Below are 18,755 nucleotides of genomic sequence, written 5' to 3'. Positions count from 1 at the left end.
AAATAAAACTTATCAATCCAAGATGAGCGAGAACTACCAGTTCCTAAACAATTATTTGGCCGCCCTACATCCTGCAACAGTGATGCTTATCACTGTTGTTGACTCTTTGCTTAATGCATACCTTTGACGCTTAGCGACGTGTGCATGATTCAGATCATTTATCGTAATAGAGAATTCAAACAGTACAATAAACATTGTACCATGACCTTTGGTAGTACATACAGCACAATAATGAGTACATTCTGGGGCTCAAGTTTAGAGGGGAAACTTCTAAAGACCACAGAGCTTTTAAAGCTCTCAAAAGGTATACTGTATTTTTTTTTTTTTAAGACCAGAATTGAAAAGAGAAACCACTCTTGCGGGCCTGAAATTACAAAGAAGCCTAGCCATGGTTCGATTTCACAAAGAGTTAGGACTCGTCTTATCTCGAGTTATGCTACAGTGCAGGGTTAGGACTCGTCCTAAGTCCTAAGATAAGTCTTAAGTTAGGAAGAGTTTTGTGAAATCGACGGCATGGCCACTAATAAACTGGTTTTGGCCTTGGCGTCCCTTCAAAGTTTCACAAAAACTTTTGAATTATCAAAGAAAGTTCCCTTTGCAAAATTAAAAATGACATTGCGCAAACAAAGATGAAACTCCAGGCATGACTTATCTATGAATGCATTATGTGTTCAAAAATTTATATCTGTGAGAATTTGTTTCAAAAGATGATAGTTTGAAAAACAGGCTTGATACACATGTACTTCTCGGAGGCAACAAAGGCGATTACCTCCATGGCCCTCTAGTTAAACTTCATGCCCTTAAAATGCCCCAGTAGAAATTTACAATTTCCTCATAAGGTGCCTTTTACCAAGGAGCAGAAAAAGAATTGATGCCCTTGCCCTTTCAAAAACGAAGCATACAGGCCTACACATGTATGTGGATACTTGCTTGATACAAAGAGCTGAGTTGCCTGCAACCGTTAGGAAACAAAGAGCTGAATGATTGAGTCTGTTAACGATGCAATCAATCTGTGCACTGGGGAATTCATCAATGTAATCAAGCAACCAATTTGTTTCAAACTCATCAACATTAAATGCATAGTTCATAACTCTATGGTTCATGTACAAATGTATGCATAGTGCTGCAAAGAACTTAATCAAAAATGGCAGACGTAATCTACAACAAATTGGTACTACATGTAGTGTACATGTATGTTAAATTCACCGTAAAAACACAGAGTAATTCAACATGTGTATCCACTGCTTAAATGTTTGTTTTATTAAAGATGAGACAAAACTTCCGTCTGATGAGAAGAATCAGAAATTAAAAACAGAGTTTCAGCAAGAGTACTTGGACAAATTGCTTTAGAGTTGTCAACCACCTATTTTGTCCAGAACCAACACTACTCAAAGAAGATTTTCACATTTTGTGAACTTCTCCCAGTTCTCCATCATACAAATGTGATAGGTTTTTTCTCAACTAGTGCTTGTTCGAATTAAAACAGTTTAATTAATTTCTAGTCTTGTAGAGAAAATTCTGGTCCACCAAAAATGTTGAGGTACACTCAAAAAAAAAAAAAAAAAAAAGAGGAAACAAATTAAGTAAGTAAATACAATTTTACCCCTGAAGGTAATATATTTCTTGTAGCTGTACAACAACTAAACAATCTCCAATAAGTTTAAAAAATTTTTAATGGCCTCATTATTTTCTTGAGGTCTTGTTTTTTATTTGTTTTGTTTTTTAAATAAATATTCTCGTAGGAAGAAAACGAAATGGTTTCAAATGTGTTTTTAAATGTGGTTAATGGCCTCAAGTTTCTACAAAACATGAGGTTTTGTTTTCATTTTTTTAAATATATCTTCCATCAGGTGCTGTTCCCTGAACCAGAGAATCACCCAAAAAATGTACATAACTTAGCGACACCTGATAGAGCACGTTTTATTTTGTACACACCACTGTGCTGCATCACTGATATCATCTACATGGTTAGATGAACAAAAAGTTAATTTCAACATCGCTAAACCCGTGCAGTAACTCTTGTTTTATATCGCAATGTTAAATGAGGTGTAATACAATCGATGTAGACGAAAAGACGCCACAACACGGTACGGGTTGCCGTAACGTAATTAAAATTGTTTAATAAACTGGTATGTGGAGGAATGCGAGAAGATTAAACGAAGGTCCTAATACATTCATTGAATGTGTCAAGCAGTATTTCTTTAAAATCAAATTATTATAGTTGTGTGTTTTTTTTAGCTTTACAATTTGCTTTTGGATGAGGGGGTCAGTTTACCCCAAAATGGGTTAACCCCATGTCTTCATTGAACAAAATTATTCAATGAAGACATTGGTTTTCAAAACTGGATAATAAAAATCTGAACAACGAAAAAAGACATAACATTATGATAACAAGCAAGTTAGCTTGTTATCTTATCATGCGTTTGTACACAGTACATTGCATATAGTGTACATTTGTCGGTTCAAATACTGCTCATAATAAATAAATAATTTTAAAAACAACTTTTGTTTTATATTTAGCAGCAGCAGCTTCATGCTTCAGTTTTGTTAATAATACAAAAAAAATATTTAAAATAAAGTAATAAATAACATGAAAACAAACCCAAGGTCTCCTATACATATACATTTACGCTATTTCCAAAATATTCCCAAGCTGGAAAAAAATAACCAACTTATTTAAAATCCTTGGGAAAAAGAAGTGAACAAAAAAAACATGCCAGAGGGTTGGTGATAGGCACAATAGCATCAGAGAGCCTATTCTCTGAAGCGTATTCAAGTTCTACTGCAATGACCTGACATACTTCAGTCGTATGTAGTCTCTACAAATTGTATCATGTACAAAGGTACACACACCTTTTGAAAGACAGATTTCCGACTGTTACACAGGGTCAGGTGTAGTTTGAATGGTAGTATGCAATATTAGAATTCCATCACGAAATGGCAGTTCCAAAGGTGCATTATTCTGAGTGAGTTTTACGCACATGCCCCATGCCTTTGGAACCGTCTCCCACATCAAATTCGTTCTGCAGAGTCAGTGAAGTTTTTAAGAAAATTGAAAAAAAAAATGGTTGATTGCCATGGACCAATCATCTTTCCCATTATTAAGTGCCTTTATTAATTGGCTTATTTTTGTAAATGTATGTTTGAGTTTCATTCAACATTAACCTTTGATGAGACATGTTTGTAATTTGAAGCAAGACATAGCACAATGTAGAAATAAAGAAACAAGACAGCCTTCCACTTGGACACAATTCAGACTGACTTCACTGTGGCGCCATAGCATTCATCACGACTTGCATCAATCACATTGACCCAAACTTGTTATTCTATCAAAACTTCATGGTGTATTCAGACCTCAAAATAACCCACGACACCCACAGCATGCCCCTTTCCACATACCAGAGGAAAATGTCCATGCTCCTTCAAGAGCGAAGTTTAAGGTCTGCAAATTAAACGCTAGAAACTTTGGATCATGATACATGTAAGTTTGTATGTAAGATAGACTCAATACTACATGTAAGTCTCATTGCATTACTTGAATTCAGGCTGGATTTTCTTTGATTTACCATTATTTTTTCCTGCCCCTTTATACTGGAGCTAAAACAAGTATCATTGACTTTTATAGATCTAGTGCTATTTTGTCGTAGTGTGCAAATGTAGATAAACCCGCAGAATCACACAGGGAATCTAAAGTTAAATTGGAAAAAACATAAGAATGCATATTTCTTTTTGTATTAACACATCTGCAAGTAAGCAAGGCGTCCCTTGTGAACAGCATCGAACTCTAACAACGATACCAACTTAATAACCGTGAAATTGAAATGATATTGAAAAAAAAGAAAGACCTGTGAGATAATCAAATGTTTTGCCAGCATCAGAGTCTCATACCCTCCTCTTCTCTAACTTACTTGACTCGGTCTTGCTCGTAAGATCGCAGCTGTTCATCTCGGTCCAGCACGGAGAGAATGATACTCCGCTCCTCTGGGGACAGATGTTCTAGATCGATCAGCGAAGGAGAAAGGCGTTGAGGGACCATCTGTCCAATGCTCCCCGAGGACTGGTGATGGGGTAGGTCTTGACCGTCGGAAGACATCGAGTGAGGGGGGTGGGGGGAGGCGACGATGGGGAAGGGAGAATATCTTTAGGCTGACCAGGCCGACGATGAGGATGAAGGGGACTCGTGGCAGCAATGAGGAGAATTGTCATCTGAGGCTAGACATTTTGAGTCTGCAGGGGGGATATAAACACAGACAGGTTATCATTATGAATAGTGTGTAGGCTTGTGGGTGAGAGTGATCAAGTGTAATGTGATCACTGCATTTAGGCAATTGCTACGAATGACCAGAAAAAAACTTTCAAGGAGAAATACCGCGCAATCTTTTTTTTTCTTTGTAAGCTTTCTACAGACACACCGACACTTGAAGCGCACTAGGCGACTGATCTTTTTCATCATACATGTACATACAGACATGATTCTTAACGGTGGCAATTGCATTATACTCCAAGCCCCTGGCCATTCCTTAGTGCCCATTTGCATGTAAATTGACCAATTTTCATTTCTAGATTTCCCTCTCGAAAAGAGGTGCCCTTATATCTTGGAGGTTACAGGTAGAATTCTGCCTTTTATGCCTTACCTATGAAAAAAAAAACTTGCTCAGAAGGGCTCCAATTTTACACTCAACAGCAGGACTGTATAGCAGGTTTTAGTGTCAGGCCAGAAAACTCATGACCGGAAAGGTCCGGCAATCTCGTGTATTTAAAGGGTGTATGTAACTTTTGTTGGACAAAAAACACAATGTCCACAGATTTCCACTAAACTTACACAGTTTGAAGATAATGATAGTAGAAAGCTTCCCTGAAAATATTACGTGCTGAGGTGCTGTAATTTTGGGGAAATGAGTAAAACAATGTCATGAAAACAATTTTCGCCTCATGAGACGAAATTTTTTTTAAGCAATTACAAACGTATTTTCATGACATTGTTCTACTCATTTCTCAAAAACTACAGCACCTCAGTAGGTAATATTTGAAGGGAAGCTTTCCACTATCATTATCTTCAAACCCTGTAAGTAGTTTAATGTAAATCTATGGACATTTTGAAAAGGTACCCAAATACTTTAATAAACCTTCACTAAAAGAGTTTTTTTTTTGTATGGACTTTTCGGTCTGCTTTTTATGTAATAATTTTGTTTTCTTTATTTGCGTTACTTTTATGGAAATTTGTGTAATTTGCCCCTTCGAACATCCTCGGATGGAGAAGGCATAAAAGAAATGAAATAGCAATAAATTATATATAATTTGTATCATTATTAAAGACACTGGACACTATTGGTTACTTAACACAGGCCGCTAAAAGTAAACCTACACTGTACTAAAACCACTCTGTAAAACGCTTAGGCAAACGTCACAGAATATAGTCCAGGTGGAAACCACGGTAGAATTACACCAAAGCCAGTCATGGTAACTTTTCGCGTGGCAGTGGAAGAAAAAGTGCAATGGGAACACGGCTTAAAGCCATTGGACCCTTTCGGTTCAGAAAAAAAAAAAAAGTTCACAGATTTACAAATAGCTTACAGGGTTTACAGAAGGCAATGGTGAAAGACTTCTCTTGAAATATTATTCCATGAAATGCTTTACTTTTTGAGAAAACAGCAAAACAATATAAATTCTCGTTAACGAGAACTACGGATTTATTTGAAACACATGTCATGACACGGCCAAACGCGCGGAAACAAGGGTGGGGTTTTCCGTTGTTTTCTCCCGACTCCGATGACCGATTGAGCCTAAATTTTCACAGGTTTGTTATTTGATATAGAAGTTGTGGTACACAAAGTGTGGGCCTTGGACAACACTGTTTACCGAAAGGGTCCAATGGCTTTAATACAAATACAATTTACCCATGATCACAGCTGCTACTCTGTGGATTCACAAATGGTTTACTTCACCACAGACCTTTTCGCAATCACCCAATGCGTAAGCGCTAACTGTAATAAGGTGCATGCTGGTCTAGCTAGCGATCAAACTTGATCGCTAGCTAGACCAGCATGCACCTCATTCTACACTATACGGTACTGTAGCGTATTGAGTAGTTCCGATACATGGCCATTAGACTTTGCTGATATTGACCTAAGTTTTCACCAAGGTCTACCATGACACAAAGTAATTCATTTGTGCAGAACAAGGGATCTGGAAGGACTTCCAGCAACTATGGTGACGACACAATAGACCAAGGTGGCTGCACTTCATGGCCCATCTCACACCACCCATTATAACCATTATTAATTATTTCATGGAACAGGTCACTGGTTTTTATTAAGATGACCACAGACCATGACCCGCAGGTGATGATCAATCAGCCCGCAATATTAAAGCAAGTGTAAAAATTAAACAATAAAATTGCACTTTTTTTTCCACAAAAGCAGAAGGTCAATACATTGTGTAGCTGCCAACATTGCATTTAGCATTTAGGGAGATTTTGTGCAACAATCAGATTTAACTTGGCCTTACCCATTACATGTACGTACACTGCTCTAGAATTGAAAAGGTTATAGGTTCAAATCCAACCCAAGTAATATGCCTGTGATTTTTTTCACAGAGCTTGGGAAAGTACTGAGAATAAAGTGTATAAAACACATTGGTGTATGTGGGCAAAAACCAAAATTAATATTCATCCCAATGCAAATTTCCATCTATTGTAAAGGCAGTGGACACTATTGGTAATTACTCAAAAATAATTATTAGCATAAAACCTTACTTGGTAACGAAAAATGGGGAGAGGTTGATAACTATAAAGCATTGTGAGAAGCAGCTCCCTCTGAAGTGACGTATTTTTTGAGAAAGAAGTAATTTTCCACAAATTTGTCTTGAGACCTCATATTTAGGATTTGAGGTCTCAAAATCAATCATCTGAAAGCACACAACTTTGTGTGACAAGGGAATTTTTTCTTTCATTAAGCAACTTTGACGACTGATTGAGCTCAAATTTTCACAAGATTGTTATTTTATGCATATGTTGAGATACACCAAGTGAGAAGACTGGTCTTTGACAATTACCAATAGTGTCCAGCGTCTTTAAATCGCAACATTATGTATATTATGTAAAATACAATCAATAAAATGTGAAAATTTCATTCCAAAAGGCCGTCACGTTTTTGAGAATCGTTGTTAATCCATGTTGATGGACTGATCTATTTTATGAGCAGACAACCTGCTGTTTATGTTTGTAAACTTGAATTGATTTCTCATTGTGAACAGCGGCAATGATTGCACCATGCAGGCCTTGAACTTTGATCATGAAGGGGCGCAACAATTTTTCTCTGCTAAAAGGGGCACTTCTACATGTATGAGGAAAATGTCAATTTGTATTGGAACTTATCAATGGGCACCACAGCAAAAGCACAGGGCACCAGCATTTGCGGTAGGTGGCGAGGGTTATTTCTAGGCCTGTATTACCTAGTGCATGTTTGCGTGATCGAGTGGGTGTTTTTGTGTGGGTGTTTTACTTTGTATGTGCTGGTACCTGTGTGAATATTTACTTCTGTATATTATATCAGAAGTGGATCATCGCTTGTAACCCGTTCCACACTATTGAGGAAAACAAATAGAGAGGAATTAAGAGAAAAAGGCATGAAGTGTGACAGGTTTTTGTCACTGGACACAGGCACAAAAACACTGCAGTGAAGAGAGCTGTGGAATGTGCCCTCATAGACAATCTGTGAACTTTTTTTTTTTTTTCTGTACCAAAAGGGTCCAATGGCTTTAAACGCACAAGTATCTAAAAGAACAACCAAATTATGCTAACTAGAATAATGTAACCATTCAAGATACCATGTTACAGCACTGCTCTGTGACTAGTTTCCCGCTTATAATAGTTGCTTAGCAATATTTCATGATTAAAGGAACATGTTGCCTTGGATCGGACGAGTTGGTCTATAAAAAGCATTTGCAACCGTTTGTTATAAAAATCATATGATTGGAAAGATGTTTTAAAAGGAGAATACAATGATCCACACAAACATGCCTCAAAATTTCATGGTTCTCCTTTTGCTCTGCGAACTAACACGATCGTCCATTTATGGGAGTCAAACCATAAATGGCCGACCGTGTTAGTCGACGAGGTAATAGGAAAACCACGCAATTTTGAGACATATTTGTGTCGATCATTGTATTCTACTTTTTAAACATCTTTCAAACCGTATGCATTTTATAACAAACAGTTAATCATGCTTTTCAAAGACCAACTCGACCGGTCCAAGGCAACGTGTTCCATGAAATATAGGACCTGGTCAGGTTGCTCTGTGGAAGAGAGCTGTGGAATGTACCTTCTGGTGTTAAAAGCACAAAAGGTATCTAATTATCTAAAACTTAAAGCACAACACAGTTAAGCTTACCAGTCAAAATACCTTGTCACAGCACTACTTTATGACTGGTTTCCTGCTTTTTTAGCAGAAAAGTTGTAAGCATGAGCTCTTTGAAATTTGGCCTGGTCAGCTTTGCTGTTCAGTAACACACCGTAAGCTATTATTAGAGAAAGCTGTCATGGGGTGGATTTCACAAAGAGTTAGGACTAGTCTTATCTAGAGTTAGGACCAGTTACTCGTCCTAACTTAGGACTATCCATGCAATTTGTATATCTCCTAGGACTAGTCCTAAGTTAGGACTAGTCCTAACTCTTTGTGAAATTCACCCCAGGCTTGTCGAGAGGTACATGTATCTATCTCACCCAACAAAAATTATGCACATGGTCAATTTGAAGACTGGGTAGCCCTCTGGACTACCGGTAGTAGTGGGAAAAGGACAGTGCATGGCCTAGAGCATGTACACATCTACATGAATGACAATTAAGTTAGTAAATGCTGGTAGCCAGAAAACGTTAACACAGTAAGGTCTAATTTCATGGCTCTGCTTCCCACTGTAAAAAATTATAATGTAGGATCCTTCCGAACTCTAGTCTAAAGAAGTACAAATCTGTGCGCAATTCAACGCCCAATAGCTTGAACTCAGACGCTGGTTTTTGGTCATGGCTGTTTCCTGTGGTTCAAAATTCAATAATATTATCATTTGATTGTATAAAAACTTTGCACAATAGTCGTCCTCGATCAACCATCGCTTCAAATAATACAAACATATTCTGTTTATGAAGCAACTCATTGGATATTTGGGAATTCAGTCAAGCCAGTTATAAATCAGTTGTTAATAAATTGAAACGTTTACACAAGTAGTGAACAACAATAGGCCGCAAGAAGTACTTATTATTTAGGTCAATATTCCAATCAAGCACACTACAAACACAGCTGTTGACACACATCCAAGTTTTGCCATGAGTTACAAACTATGAGTACTCCTACAACAAAAGTTCCCAGTAAGTTTACTTCAGGGCTCAATTTTAAGACTTGACCAAGGGCCTGAGGCCAGTGATTTCAGTTTCCGACCAGTAAACTCAAGACAGGCCGAAGGGACCACCCCTGTGGTCTTACTTTTTTCTTTTTTTAATTCAACATCTTCGTCTCAAAAAAATAATGTTCAAATACCGAGTCCGAGTCTCACAAATATCTTTCAATTCTACAGAGAATCACCCATTAAACAGTAGAGATCAACCTAATTCTCTTAGTGTTTTATTCAAACGAAACACATACTTCTCTTAGTGTTTTATTCAAATGAAATAGTTTAGATGATAAACCATGTTCTCATTTTGATTACCAGTCTCTTCTCATTTTGATTCTGGTCGTGTAAATAAAATCCCGAGCTACAAGTCCTGTGGTCTTGTGGATTTTCCCCAAAATTGTGAGCCCTGTATTCATCTACAGCAGTTGCTCACATGAAAGCTCTATCAATGATTGTGGCACTGTCGCACATTTCAAAATATGCCACGCCCACTCCACACCATACAGGCCCCAAGGTTTTAGTCCCATGGGAATTGCACTTTAATGTTTGTTTGTGCACTTGTGTGAGGATTTAGGCCTATGATAACACCATGGAGGTAGAAATAGTAACACTAACAAAAGTTGTAATTCTAAGTATAAAACGTTTATATTTAGAAATGACTTTAACAGTCTTTAAAGACTTGAAAGTCTTCTCAAGTATTTACAGTTTCAATGATGAAATGGGTGATACACATACGTACATGTAGTAAAATCACACATGAACACACAAGCTTTGGAGATGGAACACAAAGCAAAACATTTTGAGCATACAGCAGATACGCATGTAACGCAGTGACTTGCCGACAAGATAGTCCATGTGCAGTGGTCCAAAGAATTTACCAACGTTCCCTCATCTATCAATGACCCAACCTAGTCTGTGTACAATACATGTTAAGACGAGCGAGAGAAAATGTATTCCTATCCAAATATTCATGAGTCACTCACCTAAAATATGAAGTTATTGAACCAGCCTTTGATATTATCAGTATATCACCCTGATCGCTATTAAGTGTCCTCCACAGGCTTTTGTCTACTACAGATCCAAACAAGAGTATTCCATCCTCACATCTGTGTGATGGTATGCGAGTGCAGGTGGTGGTGGCTATTATTAAGTACTGGCATTCGTGCACTGGAGCAGTGCAATGCAGTCTCTGTGACAGGCTTATTTAGGTTTGTAGATAAACCACTCTGCACGATCATGCATGACAGCACACCCACAAGGTAGAATAGCACTGCATGTGTGTGTGTGTTACACCACACTACCCTATATAACCACTAGTTGCACAAAAGCCTGGTGGTACTAACATGCTTAAAGCCATTGGACCCTTGCGGTAAACAGTATTGTCCAAGGCCCACACTTCGTGTATCACAACTTCTATATCAAGTAACAAACCTGTGGGAATTTAGGCTCAATCGGTAATCGGAGTCGGGAGAAAATAACGGGGAAACCCACCCTTGTTTCCACGCATTTGGCCGTGTCATGGCATGTGTTTAAAATAAATCTGTAATTCTCGCTATCGAGAATTGATATTGTTTTACTGTTTTCTCAAAAAGTAAAGCATTTCATGGAATAGTATTTCAAGAGAAGTCTTTCACTACTATACCTTCTGTAAACCCTGTAAGTTATTTGTAAATCTGTGAACTTTTTTTTTTTTTTTTTCTGAACCGAAAGGGTCCAATGGCTTTAAAGGCACACACTATGAGTTCAAAACCTCATTGTGATCTGTTTCTATTTCTAATGGGGGAAAAGGAATGGCTGGGTTTTTGTGTATTGTTATGATCATAAACGATATACTGGACATGGTGGCTTGAAATTGCATTTGACTGCGAACAAGGCCAGCGATTTATGCATCTCAAAGACCAGTTAACTTGACTCTGGAATGCGCCGGTGCATCCGCTGCTCCCTTTCAATGGATGCTCTTCATATGTATACCTTTTTTGCTTTGGGACCATTGAAACCTATATACAGCTATTAGGCCTAGATACACAATAAAACTGTAACCTGTGAACATTTCAGGTGGTCGCGTTTTTGAGATATCGCCGAGAGATAAATCCTGAGAGATTATACACACCGGTAGTCTTAATGTTTTCCAATTGAATAGCATTACCTCACTGTCTTAAAACTGAAAAAGTTATGTTCAAATGTTGACTTTGAGTCAGATAAACCTCTTTTCTATTTTGATGAGAATAAAGACAAGTGAGATAATGTTTTCTTTGTCTTGGTGTTTGTTCAAGAAGAAAAAAAGGACGACATTGAAATACAATGTCTGTATGATACATGTTTAAAATCTGGAAGGTTTCTATGATTGATTCTCTGGTTCTGTATAAATGGAAATAAAAAATAATGATATGGTCTTGTACACATTTAAGCTATCAAGGCCTGATTGTGGAATTTTCACCCAAATCCCAGCCCTGTGTGAAGTGTTCCAGATCAACAGGTTATTTATTCAGTTCTCATTGAGCAGTTGGGGTGCAGTTCAGTATAAAAGAAACATGGCCTTGCCCTAACGAGAACTAAAAGTGTCAAGAGCCTGACATTGGAACTACTGCTATCTATTGGGGTGTGTACAGGTACATGATGTACTTGCACCATTATGAAATAAATACTGTACACATACCAGCAATTTATCTTTTTGTATTGACGTAACAACCTTGAGGGAGGTCATTTAAAATGTGCTGGCATCATGTGGTCATGATATAAAAACCTACGGATGTTGACATTTTATGACAAGTTCATTACACCCAATGAGAAATTTATTGTTAAATACAAAAAGTTTTAGAGAACTGAACTTTAGGGATACTCTGTTCCTGTAAGAGCAAGGCAGTTCTCCCTTACCTTTAGAATGAATCACCAAGTAAACTCAAACCCGGACAAGTCCAGAGGTGTTGTGTTTTTTTAATGTAATGTAATTCCCCATTATCACATTGATTTGGGTCTTATTTGTGTATCGTTAGTAAAAAATTAACTTGGTCCAGTATGAGTAAAGATTTTGAGGTACAAGCTCTACAGTTAAACATGGATTTCCCCCAAACCAAGGCCTGTAACTTAAGGCCTGGGTGAAATGGCACATGGATGTGTGCTGCAACATGTAGTTAATAAACAACAAAACAGAGAAACATTTCTTTAAAAAAAAGAGGCACCAAGACAAAACAACAGGGAAACTTTGGGATTTTAAAAGACTTCTGTGTACTTCCGTGTGACTAGGGTGTTTTTTCTTCCATTATTATCTCACAACTTTGACAACCAGTTGAGTTCAAATTTCCACAGGGTTTTTATTTTGTGCATGTTCAGATACACTAAGTGAGAAGACTGGTCTTTGACATACCAAAGGTGTCCAGTGTCTTTAATTCACATAAATTTGTGTAACATTTGTATTAAATGTATACATGTACACGGGGGGGGGGGGGGGGGGGGGGGGGGGGACTTACTGAGGCGGGCAGTGCACATTTGTACTGGTGGGTCTATTCACTTCTGCTATGTTGTTTATTTTACAATAATATGAAAATGTTGGTCTGGCATTGAAAACCCACTGACCCGTATCTTCTCTTTCATTTGGTGAACTAACATAGTTACTGTGTAGTGCCACGGAGGAAGGAAGAGAAGGAGCTCGAACGACCCGCAAAAAGTATATAAATACTCTTTTATTATTATTATTATTTATATTGTAGGTACTGCACATTGTTATTGTTATATGAAGCAAAATATGATTTCAAAGCAATTGGTATCTGGGACATCTGCTCTGAGATACCACACCTTGCACTTTAATTAAACCTTACAAATAAACTGTGCATTTTGCTTACAGTCCCCTAAAAACTTAAGTAAATTTGAATCTGTACCTTTCCGAATGAATGGCCCTCTGCGATCACAACTGGGGTCCTCAAATTAATCGCAAATTCCTGTGTTAATGGTGCACCCTTCACGCAGAATTTTGTGTTTTGCGCTGTTTTTTGATCAAGCAGTAAGAAAAGATTTATCTCAAAATATTTCTTATGGGTAAAATTTCAATGCTCAAAGAATTGAAAGATGTAGGTAATTGATCCTTAAAATAAAGATGCACGACTTGAGGTGGTACTATTCAAGAACAGCACTGCCGGACTGGTATCATGGGCTTTTACAAGTTTACTGGCCCGATGCTAAAATCACAAACCTCGTCGGGCCTGCTGTTAAGTGTTAATTTTGAGCCCCCTGATCCCAAATCTCAGATTTGTTATTAAACCCTAAAATCACATTGATCTAAAAAATTACATCCCGACAACCATAGCCAACTCAACCTGATCCAGACAATCAAACAGCTCTTGAAAACCAACAACAAACAAACAAACAAACAATGCGTACAAACAAACGCCCACACTGTACTTCCTCTGGCTTTTTCACCTGTCAGTATGTAACTCAAACGTACCCTCAGTGACTTAAAATTTTGAGGCTGCAATTTTAAGGTCAGACCTGTAAGGCCATCTATAGACTATAAAGAGAGGTATCAATCAATAGAGAGGCATACATAAATCATGGCCGATGATGACCATGACTATAAAAGATATGCTTTCATAACACCTCAATGACTTGATGAATAGACAGAGCAACTGAAAGAACTCTGATAGAGCGTATATTCAGAGATCTCGATGCACTCAGCGTAACCTTATGAAGCTCAAAATAAGAAGAAAAATTGTCCATTCAAAAATATTATTAATTGGATTTTCGTTGGCAGGGGGAAATTTCACTGGAGTCGAAAACAATTTTATCACACTTAACGATCAAACCACAGCCACAGGCAACTCTGTAGCCATAGCCAATAATTCAGACATGATCCAGCTTATTTTATTTTTATTTTATTACATGTAGGGCCTGATGGTTTTTTTTTTTTCATCAATATTGATTAAAAGACATTAACTGATTATTCATAAATACCTCAGACAGTTCCGCTATTCCTATTGGTGGAGAGCGCGTCACGTGGGTGTGTATAAACCTTTGTTTATGACTGGTAAAAAGTGTTAATTCATAAGCGTGACACGCGACCTTGCACCTGTTCTTATAAGACAGTTTCTTCATTCCTATTGGTCGAGAGCATTGGCTGAAACAGTTGTGCCACATTACGCGATACGCGCACAGCATTCCCTTATAAGGAGTTGTTTACCCGAGGGTGGCAGAGGGCTTTACCATTTCATAGCTAGAGGGTTGTTGTGTTGAAAGAAATCATTTAACAATTATAATTTTTGCATTTATTTTACTTTTTGACCAAAAAGTGATGATGTTTTTGACCGAAAAGGTATTTATGAATGGGAATCAAGGTGTGTTGAATCGGTTTTCAACTAGTGGTTTAAACCCGCCGAGGCCTGGTTCTTTATAATTTACCTCGACTTTGTCTCAGTAAATTAATCAAGAACCATGCAGGCCTCGTTGGGATTAAACCACAAGTTGAAAACCTCTTCACCACACATTGATTCCCTTAATTATCCAGGATCAAAGCCTCCGGCCGGGAAACTCAGGACTGAACAAGTCCAGTGGTTTTATGTTTTTATATTAGTAATAGTAGCCAATGTGTTATAACATCTTTGAAGGCACTGAATACTATTGGTAGTTGTCAAAGACCAGTCTTCTGACTTGGTGTATCTCAACATGTGAAAATTCTAGCTCAACTGGTCGTCGAAGTTGCGAGATAATGATGAAAGAAAAAACACCCTTGTCACACAAAGTTGTGTGCTTTCAGATGATTGCTTTCGAGACCTCAAAATCTAATTCTAAGGTCTCAAAATCAAATTTGTGGAAAATAACTTCTTTTCTGAAATCTATGTGACTTCAAAGGGAGCTGTTACTCACAATCTGTTTTAAATACTTTCAACAGCTCTCTATTACTCCACCAAGTAAGGTTTTATGCTAATAATTATTTTGAGTGATTAACAATAGTGTCCAGTGCCTTTATTTCTCACTAAAAAAATTGAATTTGATTTTGAGACCTCAGAATTTGATTTTGAGGTCTCAAGTTCAAGCATCTGAAAGCACACAACTTCGACGACCAATTGAGTTAAAGTTTTCACAGGTTTGTTATTTTATGCTTGTTGGGATACATGTACACCAAGTGAGAAGACTGGTCTCTATGGCAATTACCGAAGGTGTCCAGTGTTAATATCTTTCAATTGCTAACTATCTGTCAGTTGTGTTAAGTATTACGACAAATTATTGAGATACTTTCAAAGTGATTGTTTAAAAATAAACAATTTTTAAAATATAAGTTTTCTCTCTATAAGGCCCAATATCATAGAGCTGCTTAACGGCGGATTTTGTCCTTAGCAGCGATTCACATTTCATAGCGCTGCCTACTGTAAGCACACAAAAAGCATGCTAACCTTCTAATGCTAATACTGCACACAAATTTGACGTCACAGTGCAATATCCATTGTGAACGCACAAGATGGCCGCTTTATTTCACTGCTAACCTTTGAAACACATTACACTGTAGCAATTTTTTTCTGCTATACATGTAGTCGTAAATTTGCTTACTGTTATGCATGCATCTCTATGAAACCTGGTCTTGTATTCTAAATGCTGAATTGTAACATACAAAACGCTGTGATCTAGTGGATTTTTCCCCTAAATTGGAGCCCTAATAATCCTAAAAAGTCAGACACCGACTGTGCTGTATCACAAGGTAGCCCCAGAAAGGCTATAGACAGCAATTTTACTAAGCGGAAGCCATTAAGCTAACCTGTAAGTACACTTTATTACTGACTACACGTACTACCGGTACAGTGCACAGTACTTTGTCCCATTCAGTATACAAAATACCTACTCAATCAAGTTAATTTTCACAATACTTCCGAGGTCAGTTTGATTGTACAGGGTCCATTTACTTTGAAAATATGACAGTGATTGAGATTTTAATGAGAAGAGTGGGCTCGCAATTTATCATTTGAAACGATTTGGATGCAAATCTATACTCCTTTTTCTAATTTTAAAGTTACAGCGTGTTGATAGCTTTATGTAATCTGAATACATAAACTGCATAATGAGTACGTCCTGCTCAAAATTATCACTGGACCTTCAGGCTTGAGAGTAAACTCACGCCTAGACAAGGTGGTCTTGTGTTTTTTCAAATTGAATAGTTGGCTACATCATTTTGTAATAACTTTGTTTAAAAATTTGATATTAAATGTCAAGACAAATGAGATTGTACTAATAAAGATCTTCGTTTTGCTTCTGGTCCTTGATTCTGGTCATTGTAAAATAAACAGTCTCCTAAACATTTTTATTTATATGTAGAATCCCTGTGGTTTGTGATTTTAAGTTTTATATACCCCAAAATTTGAGCCCTGTGAAACCTTCAATGAAAAGGCATTTTCGAGGCAGGTCACTAAAATCAAGGATTTCTCCTTGGTCTTCTATTGTTGTAAACTCGGGGGCCATTAGCCTTTTCAAGTTGTGGTGGACACATGTCTCTGTACATGTACTGTCTGGTCTGTGTACTGTCAGGTTTGGGCATGTCAGACAAACTTCCCAACTGAAGTGGTGTCATACAAAATGCGTCAACCTTCTTAAAATCACTTTGGCTTTGTAAATTTGTGATTTGTAAGTCCAAATGTCCTTCAAAGGATGGGTGAGTGCTGAGTAAGGCGTTGAAAAAAGGCTCTAAAAATTGCAATTTATTTTGAGCAGTTTTGTTCAAATAATCCTCAACATGTAAATAATAAAGGTCAAATACAAACCAAAATCACAGCATTTTAATTGTATTACTTGAACCTTTCCACGCAATTTCTTTCTTTCTTTATTTTGTTTCTTGTGTTCCCTCTTCCCACTATTGCTTAAATGTTTTTGTCTTCTTTTTTTTATGAGGTTGAGCATCTTTTAGGTGGAAATTCCGCAATGTAAATTTGTCCTTGTTATTAGTATTATTATTAATATTATTATTAATAATGTTCATCATTTTTTACATTGATTTTGTCTTTTAACCAAAATTCAAATAATAACTCTGAAACTGAACAAAATGACATTTTTTTATGGCCTGAAATTTGCATGCCTCATTAGTACGCAGGAGTGTGGAAACTCATTATATTACAATAATATTATGGTCCAATAAATATATTCATCACAACTTTCCGTTGATATTTCTCTAAGAATATTTTATTATAATTATGGTAAAAGTGAGACTGCACTAAGAGGAAGGCCAGTCTGGTAGTAGAGGCCATAGCTGATTGATCATTACCTTGAAGTACAGAATCTTTAAATAACAAAATTTGTAATTGCTTTGTTCCAATCTTTAAGCTCACTGATCAAAAGCTTTATATCACGCATCAGTTACCAAACGTCTGGAGATGCTTATTTTCTTCTTGGAATATTGAAGTCAGGTTTCGTTTTGCAATGGACACTTCCATTGGAAAGTCAATACAGTCTAGCTATATTCACATTACTCTACTACCCAGGGGCAACCAGGGGAATAACGGCAGGCCCTTTTTTACCCCTGATCTAACCCTTCAAATGGGTATACCTGAGGGAATACATAACCCTGCCCTGGAGTAGGGACAAGCGGTGAAACCCAAGGTTATTATTGAAACTGGAACCCGACAGGGTAACTGTGGGGCAAAAATACTCCTGGGGCATATCCAGGGCTGTATTCCATGAGGATACCACACACACAGTTAGGGGGCACCAAACCTCTGAGGGGGCACTATGATGAAACCAACCCCAGGGCAACAGAGGCTACATGTATGTACATCCTTAAGGGCCTCCTGAAAATTACAGCGGGGTGGGCCTTAAGACTGGGAGGAGGGTGGTGGTGGAAACAAACAGCGTCAACAAAATCAACAACAAAAACAGCAGCAATAATAACGGCAACAACAGCAATGATGTCCTTAAATTAAGGGGGCCGCTATTACACGTCTTCCCTTTTCACAGATGAAGGCTAAAATGGTAACTAATTAACAGAATGATGACTACAGGATAGATTGCACCCATTAAGCCAGTCAGTGCTTAATACCATGCTACAAGTACTTATTGCAGAGCTGCCTCAAAGGTACCATCAATGGGTGTATGCAGAGTACACAATATTGACACCGGGATTTGACACGCCCCACCGCCCACTAATTATACGGTAAAGCATCATTTAAAGTCACCTGGAAGTGGTATTTTTTCAAAATAAAGCTTTTAACACTATGTGTTTTGATGAGTGGAATGTGAATAAACAGTTAACTAAGGTTTTAAAAAATCAGTTCTTATGTTATTTACAAATTTAAGAGTAGACCCCGACCCAAGAGGGCACTGTACGTGACGTCAATCGAGGCAGACTTTGCCTGTAATGCGTAGAGTATACACAATTGCAAAGTACATGTACGGACCAAGTCGTG

At 37.6% G+C, this 18,755-nt stretch overlaps 1 protein-coding gene across 7 annotated transcripts in view; it reads right to left on the bottom strand.

The window, feature by feature from the left end:
* The window catches only part of LOC117296425 (synaptotagmin-like protein 4), a 72,326-nt gene that overhangs the window by 50,662 nt on the left and 2,909 nt on the right, over positions 1-18,755 (bottom strand). For 5 of the 7 annotated variants that reach the window (XM_033779341.1, XM_033779342.1, XM_033779335.1 and 2 more), the window contains exons 1-2: positions 10,368-10,509; positions 3,909-4,227 (exon numbers count right to left, since the gene is read on the bottom strand). In XM_033779341.1, the coding sequence (XP_033635232.1) occupies positions 3,909-4,093 (185 nt within the window). In that variant the 5' untranslated portion in view covers positions 4,094-4,227; positions 10,368-10,509. Of the gene's footprint in view, positions 1-3,908; positions 4,228-10,367; positions 10,510-18,755 lie in introns of those variants that run through there. The other 2 variants (XM_033779336.1, XM_033779338.1) reach the window with 2 other exon arrangements.

Source organism: Asterias rubens, chromosome 11, assembly GCF_902459465.1.
Source record: "Asterias rubens chromosome 11, eAstRub1.3, whole genome shotgun sequence".
Lineage (NCBI taxonomy): Eukaryota > Metazoa > Echinodermata > Asteroidea > Forcipulatida > Asteriidae > Asterias > Asterias rubens.
Note: the sequence above shows the minus strand (reverse complement) of the source record. Positions and strands in the feature narration are given on the sequence as shown.